The 10,005-nt window shown below is 39.0% G+C and overlaps 1 protein-coding gene across 1 annotated transcript; it reads left to right on the forward strand.

Annotated features, from left to right (window-relative positions):
- The first annotated feature begins 1,021 nt into the window (after positions 1–1,021).
- Positions 1,022–6,123, forward strand: LOC128357298 (cytochrome c oxidase subunit 4 isoform 2, mitochondrial). Its single transcript, XM_053317615.1, has 5 exons — positions 1,022–1,174; positions 3,386–3,485; positions 4,429–4,593; positions 4,830–4,961; positions 5,728–6,123. Exons 2-5 carry the CDS (start codon positions 3,386–3,388, stop codon positions 5,859–5,861), a joined length of 531 nt encoding a protein of 176 aa, XP_053173590.1. The 5' UTR covers positions 1,022–1,174; the 3' UTR covers positions 5,862–6,123.
- Positions 6,124–10,005: the final 3,882 nt, after the last annotated feature.

Genomic DNA, 10,005 nt, shown 5'->3' on the forward strand with positions numbered 1-10,005 from the left:
GAATATGCAGACTGTGGAGGCAGGCAGGGTTTGTGAGTGATAGCACATATTCTTATGGTTACATAAGGCAACACTGATGTTGAACAATAACACAAAAGGGTGTTAATGCAGCTGCGGCCTGCTACATTCCCCAACCACAAATAATACAAGCCGAATACTGAGAACTAATTTTAAGTGGAGAATCAGATCACACACCTGTTGCTTGTATGACAGGATAAAGTTCTATTAATATTAATAAAAGTCACAAAAACAACATAAGTCGAGTTGCTTTATGGTTGAGAAATTCAGTCATGCCTACAGACTTACTGGATTAAGTTGAACAGTGTATGAAAGCTCAAAAATATTTTAATACTATCTAATAAGTGTACTGGGTTACAGTGCTTTGAAAAGCTCTTACAGTCGACCAGTATGGGGTTACTATGAACAAGTGTGTCCTTATCTGACCCCTCTGACTCTACTCCCCTTCCACACTCTCTCCGCTGTACTGCTGGTGACTGTTGGCTGCCTTCTGTACCACATACCACCCACAGCCAGTCAACCTCTGGGCTGAGGGATAACAGTGGCCTTGGGCCAACCTGCATTTGTCCAGGCTTTAGAAAGGGTAAAATGTGGCTTCTTATCTCTGGTTGAGTCTCTGTCATTTTCATAAACCTTCATCTCAGCACACAAATGCGCACACTCTTCCATTGCCTGGCCAATGTAAAATATAGTTCTGTCTGTGCCCTCGTTTAACCTGACCTAAAGTGACTCCAACGTCTCTGCTTTCTCTGAACAGTACAGCTTCACAGAATGTGGAGGAGACTGAAGAGAAGGGAAAAGGGAGGAGAGGGAAAAAAAAAGAAAAAGTGACGTTGTTCCTTCCTGCTCTCAACCAATTTGCTCTCAAACTCAACCCAATCTCTCTCACTCTGACTGTCCTATCACATTGCTTTGCTAGGTTGTTTACATGCACCGATTTGGTCCGTTTCCTTTCTGAGCCCCCCCCCCCCCCCCCCCTGTCTCCCATCCAAGCCTTCTCGCCCGCCCACTAGTTGATTCCTGCTCAGTGTTTGGCGACAAGAGCAGTGAGGAAACTAGATAGAAGCTCCAAACTGCCCTTTTCTCCTTTTTCTCAAGATTGGGTCTCTTGCTGGTGCAACTTTTCATCCTGCAGTTTCACTCTCTTAGGACCACTGTAAGTATCGATCTTTGGCATATCAGTCTAGAAGTTGAGGAACTGACCGAGGAATAGAGCCCCCCCCCAAAAATTATTCCACTAGGCTAGGGAGAGTGGTGGACGTGCAGAAAAGGTAGTTAACTATGACACAGATCGAACCGAGAGATTTCTAAATCTGGCATAATGTGCAGCAGTTCTGTTAGTGTGGGAAACTAAAGAATGCTTGTGAGACATAATGACGTTTTTCAAACCGGATAGTTCTACAGTATATTTACACAAGAAATAAAGCAGGATTAAGTACTCTTTACTTAATATTTTCTCATGCTGTTTTCCTCTCCCTGCAGAAATAAAAACAACTGTACCAATAAGGCATGCAACATTACAGCAGAACGATATTCCTTATCAGAAATATTGCACTTTTTCTTACGCAATAAAAATGACTCAGAGCAAAAACAAAGTGGCTCAAAATAGGTCACTTATTTTTTCTTTACTATGATTTTAATAAAGCAGGTTAAATGTTTCTATTTACTTGTGTCCCTGTGGGAAGGTCAGCTCGGACTCTAAATTTGTCAAACTGCCAGTTTCCGCCATTTTCACTCACTGTCTGTGCATGCGCGTGTGTGTGTGTGTGTGTGTGTGTGTGTGTGTGTGTGTGTGTGTGTCTGTGTGTGTGTATAATAAAGGGACACAAGAGCAATCTGCAAACATACTTTAAACATTACTCCTCCCCTCTTAAAAAACTAAAAAAGGTGCAACTTTTTCCAAAATCAATGCAAGCTTTATGCAAGTTTTGTACTTGTTGATTTTCAATCCATCTGGTACTTATACATAGGGAACAATTTTTCTTTTATACCTAAATTTGCTTAATTTTACTGTAATACCAATACAGTAAAATATACAAAGACAGAGAATCTGTCTGTGTCCCTGCAAAATAAAAAAGACCTGGTAACTTTCACTGTGACCTCAAAGCCATCTTAATTTCTTCTATAATGCAGTTGTATCCAAATATTTTTTGGAAAGATTTGTTTTATATTCATTTTATGGTACACTGCAGCATATTTATTAGTAAAAGATAATGAGGCAGCCAAACTGGCAAAGAACTGATATGGCATTCATCCCAGGCAACCTTTATATAGAGAGATCTTCTGATTCACTGTTGTGAATAACAACAAGCCTTTCCAGCCTTCTTTAAAAACAGCATCAACGACCAATTAAAGGACCAGTTTGTAGGATTTAGTGGCGTTTAGCAGTGAGTTTGCAGATTGCCCCCCCCCCCCCCCTCCATTCTGAGCATGACCACAAAAGGCGCTCTCTAGAGACAGGGTTTGGTTTGACCATTATGGGCTACTGTAGAAACATGGCGGTGCAACATGGTGGCGTCCGTGGAAGAGGACACGCTCCCCATATAGACATGAAGGGCTCATTCAAAAGTTATGAAGATACAACAATTCTTATTTTTGGGTGATTCAACACTAACTAAAACATACTTATGGATATTATATTCCATTATATTCCATTTCTTTATTCCAAGTCCATTCTGCAAGATGCCCCTAAACTTTACAGACTGCAACTTTAAATGTTCAGACTACTGCTACATAAAACCTAATGTGCAATAGATACTCAGATACTGTGTGTGTGTGTGTGTGTGTGTGTGTGTGTGTGTGTGTGTGTGTGTGTGAGGGAAAACAAAAATACTTACAACAATACAGTTTACTGGCATTTCCTACACCTCCTTATGGGACATTTGCATTTAAAACATAAAACCCAGTAAATTTGGGTTGAAATTAATTTTATTCCTGCTTTACTAAATAAAGTTGAGTGCCATGGAAGAATGTACAAACTACAATTTAACATTTTAAAGTTATTTTTCCAGTGGCAGCTGAACTCATGGCAGCAGCTGACATTAATTACTTAATTAGTCCAAATAACTTTCCAAATTAGATTATTATTTGTCCTCTCAAAGAATTTGCCCCTAACAAAACAGACTCATTTCATAGGCAGGTTTATTTGTTCTTTTATAAAACCTAAACACCATATCCGGTAAACAATAAAAGTGGGTCACAGCTTTCCGGTGGTCTATATGTCCGTTTATTTATGCTTGTTGTTTACATTACATGGCTAATCGCTATAATCATGCTAACTGTGACCAGTTCTTCATGTTAAGCACGTATTAAACACAGAAATGCGTGTGGTAAAGTGACATTTGTATGACTGCTCACCTGTTTACAGATGCTCCACTTGACTACAGTGCGCGTGGGGAGCCTCATGGCCAGGCGCGCGACTGCCGCCTTTACCACCAGCAGCGCGAGGATGTCGAGCCACGGTACAGGTATCATGCATGACATTAAGTATCTTTCAAATGCGCCAGTTCTCTGACATGTATACGTTCATCATGTAGGCCAGTAGGTCTTTACTTGAGTAACTCTGAAAAATAAAACAATCTTTTTGTTTGTTTGTTTGTTTGTTTGAATCAAATTAATCAAAAATAAAACATGGTAAGAACTACACTTGTGGCCATCTCACCTGTCTACTATCTTCTAATGTCACAGAATCTAATGAGTCACACAGTTTGGTGTAACACCTACATATTAACAAAAATAAAAAAAAGCTTACCTGAATCTCTATGTATGTTATACAAACACTGGGAATGCTACAAGTCAACAATTCTCACTTAGATTTCTGTACCTTATTCCTTATTTCTGTACCTTATTCCAGGTTGAGGCGTCTGTCTATAGTGAGCTCGACCCAGCAGATGGCGCTGTTGACCCAGCAGATGGCGCTGTTGAGCCATCATGACAATTTTTACAACGTTGCAGCATGTTTTCAAAATAAAAAAAACTTTATTAACAACAAATTTACATTACAGATCGATGTCAAAGAACACAAAAAAACACACATTACGTTACACTAGCGGGCGAGCACGTGCACACACACACATTTAAATGCAGACAGACATGAAGGAAAACCATTGGCTGTATATCAATACTATAAATATTAATAGGTGATAATACAGAACACAATAATGCCAACCATTCATACATTCTACATAATCAGTCATTTTTTCTATTTCAAATAATACTGACACAAATCCTTAATAAATTAAAATAATTTAATATATGGGTTTGGTTTTTTAGTTTTGATCTTGTTTGTTACACATTTAAGTGATTTGAATATATATGATTTGAATATAATGAGATTAAACAAATTATTTAATTGTCTGGTGTTTGTACTATTTAACCCTTGCTGTCTCTGTCCCCCCCCCCCCCCCCCAGAGGTGGCAGAGAGTGAGGACATGTCTAAACCAATGTACTGGGACCGTCGAGCCATCCCTCTACCTGACAGAGCCTACAAACAAGACCTGACTGCTGCTGACAAGAGTCTGAAACAGAAGGAGAAGGGACCCTGGGGCCAGCTGTCTAAAGAGGAGAAGATTGCCTGTAGGTTGAGCTCAAAAGCACATATTAGATGTTTAAGATTCATTTTGCACATTTGATATCAATACAAGATCACAATTCATAATAAGGAACTATACATATATATATATAATATAATACACTATGATTTTTTTCCTGGTGATTATGGAGATGTTGACAGTTGAGTTGTTATGTGTTCATATGTGCACTTCTCACCCATCACTCCTGTCCTTCAATCTTTCTCTCTAAACCTCCTGCAGTGTACCGGCTGAAGTTTGATAAGACCTTCCCAGAGATGAAGCAGGGGTCGGCAGAGTGGAAGACAGTGGTCGCAGGTTTTTTCTTCTTTGTGGGATTAACCGGTTTGGTGGTCTTGTGGCAGGCACACTATGGTGAGTAGGGCTGGGTATGGGTACTAGATACCTTTAAGGTATCGACTACAATAAATCAATACCAAGTAGAATCGAAACATCTCCTGTCAAATGATACCTGCAATCCTTTTTGCACCCAGAGCTACTTGCTCACAGCCAATCAATGCAAGCGTTCTGCATTTTAATGTGACATGTGATTGGTCCACTGCCACAGTAGATACAACCTGTATGTGGTGGTGAAGATGCAGTGAATTTGAGTTAGCGCACTAACAGCAGTTCAGCAGCCAAGATGCCAATGTGTGATGGGTATCGAATGACGTACTCAATTGGTTTTGTTATTACTTTAAGGGTACTTCCATTGGTACTGGTATTGTAATTTTTTAAACAATACCCAGGTTTAATGGTGAGTCAGCCTTCATGATCTTTACATTGGAATCAGTTATTGTAGTGGTTTCTACAGAATCGGGGAAATCCTTGAAGTGGGGTTTTTTGGGTCGTGTTTGACTAAAATTGGCTCCAGAGAATCTCCAGATTGAATCTCATTTGACTTGTTTTCACAACAGACATTTTGACTTGAAAAAGCCCAGCTGTAACTTATCACATGCTTCAGTTCCTTTTAAGGGTCCCGGGAAAGCCTATGCACAGTACCACAGTCCTGAAACTGGCTGATCTATCACATGCCACAATTTTATTTGTAGATGAAATATTGATACCTTTGAGACCTGATTTTTTTATATTGATTGCAGAGTCCTTTGACATGATGTGTGTCTCTCCTTTTTTGCTCCAGTCTATCCTCCACGTCCCAGGACCTTTGATGAAGAATGGAAGGCCAAACAGCTAAAGAGGATGCTGGACATGAAGGTAAACCAAATCGAGGGCTTCGCCACCCACTGGGATTACGAAAAGGGCCAGTGGAAGTAAAGAGACTGCGGCTGAGGCGGCACAGAGTTTGGACCTGTCCCCTCGGAGCTGTGCTGCTACCATCGAAGTAAAACTGATTTTAAATGTTGTATTATCAGTGTCCAAAGCAGGAGAAAGATTTAGTCCCGCAGTCAGCAACTTTCCTCTGTGCCGCCTCCGGCTTGATCTGTAGCCTCTTGACCAAACACTACAGCCTTTAGTCATGGTGATAACTGTATCCGTCCTGTTGTAACCATATCTTAATAAAAAAGTTTTGCTTATGTCTCTGTCTCCATGTTTATTATGCAGAGTATGTTCTGCTCAGCTGCTATTCTGTTTACTTCTTTAGTGGTGAGGTCGTCTTTGTTCAAATGCAAAGCAGTCAATGAAAAAAATCATCCAGCTGAGTGTTTGACCATTAAGTTATTACATTTCACCAGTGGTGGAAAGTGACTAAATACATTTATGATGTACTTGTACACTACTTTTTACTTTTATATATGTCTGTCTTAATAATCATTCCTCCTGTTCATACTGACTATTAGAAGATCTCTTCATAATAAACTTACAATGTAAGTGATGGAGGACAAAATCCACAGTCCTCCTGTTCAAAAAATGTATTTAAAAGTTGGTCAGAAGCTAATATGAAGCTTCAGTCGTTCAAATGAGTCAAATCAAGTACATATGTTTTCAACATTAGTGTCAAAGTCCCTTTTACTATACTTCCACCACAGCTCATCAGATTAAATGTGGATACACAAAGACAGACATATTTTTGAGTAGAGGGAGACTTCAACTTTTTATTCCCATTTCCTCTCATCAGTCCATGTGCTCAAACATGATTAACTTTCTTCGGGCTCATTTCAGCTCTTGGAAATACCTTTTAATATTTAACTAGTGTCTTAATAGGCAACTCTTCATGCATGCGTGTCATCTAAGACTTTTCAGAAGGAGACAGACTCAGTACATCTTCCAACATGGTCTTTATTAGGTTCAATGTAATTGGAAAATTGTACAATGGCATTCTAAGACATACAAACAGACCATTTGATTTGACTGTGATCTTTAATTTTGGAATTCCAACAAGAACGAACCAGAAACCAAACTTTTTGAAAATATCCTCTTGTTTTGTTTGCTTTTTCTTGTCTAGTGGCAGTCCAATAATACTAAAAAAAACACAACGAATGACAATGCACATCAATAAAAAGATGGAATTTAAGGCCATTTGAAGGGGCACAATTATGTTTTTTTTTTTTACACCAAATATAAATAATAAAAAGCCATCAGTTCGGTTTTTTCTTAAATATGTTACTAAGCTAACGTGCTATTCTAATCAGTTTAAATAACTAGCATATATATATCTATATATATGTATATAAGATCGTGCCAATGCTTTCACACTTCCTTCATTTGTGCCTCCTTCAAGAAACATTTTTGCTAAGACAGAAAAAAATCACACACATGCACACACACACTCACTCAAACACACACACGCACACACATACATACACCCACACACACACACACACGCTCACATATGTGTAAGAAGGGAACTTGTTTGAATAAGGGCCTGGACAGCAGAGAAAAAGCCTGCGAGCAGCTTCTTGGTGGTGGGGGGGTGGGGGGGGGGGGGCAATACACTAGAAAAATATATATATACTGTACTGGAATGTATGAGAGAAGAGACCTTGGCTAAGAAGATGCTGAAGACACAAGCATTAACAAGATGATATTGATGAAGAGTCAATGCAGGGTTTTTTTTTTTTCTTATTTTTGAATTTATTTGGTGAAATATTTTTTCCAAGGATGACAATGAAGGACTGAGAGAGAAATCCATGTAGGCAAACATGCATGATTATTGTGAAATGTGGATGTGAGGATGAAAAAGAAGCAAAAATGAAAACACTGATGAAAAGATGATGAGAGTTCTGCTTTGAAGATGGAGGCAAAGCCGGACCCTCGGACTGACAATGCAATGGTGGATGTTTCACGCAGAAATCCAGATGTTTTTTTTATTTATTTTGTTTGAAATTTTTTTACACAGTCCACGCCTTTAATGTTTTCTCTCTACGGTTCCACATGGCTCAATTTAGTGCCGAACCCTTCTTCTTTTGATAAGAAAATACACCAAGGCTGTTATTGTGCTTTATTGTGCTGCTGTAACACACATGAATGGAACCCGGGGCACACTGGAGACAGTAATTGGAATAAGATCTGGATGGGTGGGTGGATGGGGTGATAGGGGAGTGCCTTCCCCTCCCTTCCCGGTAAATCAGTGGAGCTGCCAGTTCTCAACCGGGCGACAAACACTCCTCCGATTTCAAATTAAAGACGGGAAGATGTTTAGAGACAAAGACGTGGTTCTCTTTCCCCTTCAGTCTGACTGGCAGGTGCGTAGTTTGTGTGTGCTAGCCGAGGTGTGTTTGCGTGAAAGCAGCAGGTGGGCCAGCTGTGACTGACACACGTGACTAGGTACAGTGACAGCAAGGGGACCGCAGAGGAAGGGAGGTGGAGTTGGGAGAAGAGGAGGAGAGACGGATTGGAGATTTGACAGATATGAGGTGTCTGGGGAGGAAAGGGGAGGGGGGACGGTGAAAATGATGCATGGATAACGTGGAGCGAGTGTGTGTGAGAGTGAGATATGAAGGTTGGTGTGTTTAGTTTTTTACGGTCCTACAGCTGCTGACAGTCAAGATGGTAAACAGACACGATGTGAGACGACTCCAATCAAACTGAACTCAAATAACTTGCGATGCAGAACCGAAAGACAGCTGCTGCATCAGTTTGCTACATAAATGTTTAAAAGGCGTCGTCGTTTACAGCGGCGGTAAAGAAGCATGACTGTCAGATTGTTGAAGAAAAAACAGTTAAAATAGTTTTGTTGAAGCATCACAGCACAAGATTGTGACTTTATTGCAAGATGATCCACAGAAAATGACAGACTTTATTTTAACCTCTGCTAGAGATCCAACTAACTTATTCTGAACAATTCTTTCTTAATCACTCGATTCAACTTTAAAAAGGTGTGAAAATACTTCCCACACAAAGCAAAGTCTTCTTTTAGTCCAATAAACAGACTCAAAGACAAAATGTACCCTTATAAAAAAGAGAAAAGCAGTAAATTGTCAGATTTGAGAAGCTGGAAGCAAATTCTTCCTGTTGTTTTTGATTGGTCACAATGATTAAAATCAGCAATAAATCTGTTGAAGTTGGCTTTAATGTAGTGGGTAGATTTGACATGTTCAAGTGTCTATTCATGTTATCTGTTAACAGTTTAAAAACAAGAAATTCTTCCTACAAGGCAAAGTCAAAGTGTGGTGCATGAATGAATGATTGACAGTCCAATGTAACACAAAGGAACTATAAAATATATATATATCTTCACACTCAAATGAAATTTAAAAAAAGTGTATTATATTTATTAACTTAGTATTGGTAACACTTTTTTAAAAAGCCCCCCTGTTTAGCATTTATAAACAGTACAGCCATTTAGTATAAAATGTTATTATAATGTAGTGTAAAGACATTATAAGACTTACTGTGTAGTATTTGTTAAAAATCAAACTTCTATGGAGACATTTGTACTTAATGGTGTGTTATAAACCAACTGTTAACCATCAACTATTAACAGAATGCTTATAAAATGCTTACATCTCCTTTAGTCTCCATGGCAACTGAGAAGGCCATGATACACACTGGAAAGCTCTGGGGGAAGTGGACTTTGAGTGAAGACTATTTAACATGTCTTGATGAGTTTTGGACATTCTGAAACCTGCTTGTATGTGATTTGCACACGTTAAAAGGTTTATTCATGTATGTAATATTGTAATGTTATTTATTATCGCGCATGGATGCTTTATAGGAGAAGTTATATTATTTAACATATACATTCAGAAGTGCTTCGTAATGTTTTTACATCTGCATCTTTTTATGTTATAACCAAAGCTTATTATTATTCTGCTTGTAAATGCTAAACACCGGGGTGGTTAAAGGAAAGTGTCACCAAAATAATACAGTTTCACATCCAAATATCCAAACCGTAAGACTGTTTTATTATGGATTCTGAGACATCTCCTCTGGCGCCGCTCTATGTGTTGCATGTGTTGCTACAATTTTTGCTGCATTCTTTAGCTACTGTGTGTGTGATAAACAAGGATGGTCTGAG

The sequence above is a fragment of the Scomber japonicus genome, chromosome 4, assembly GCF_027409825.1.
Source record: "Scomber japonicus isolate fScoJap1 chromosome 4, fScoJap1.pri, whole genome shotgun sequence".
In the NCBI taxonomy this organism is placed as follows: domain Eukaryota; kingdom Metazoa; phylum Chordata; class Actinopteri; order Scombriformes; family Scombridae; genus Scomber; species Scomber japonicus.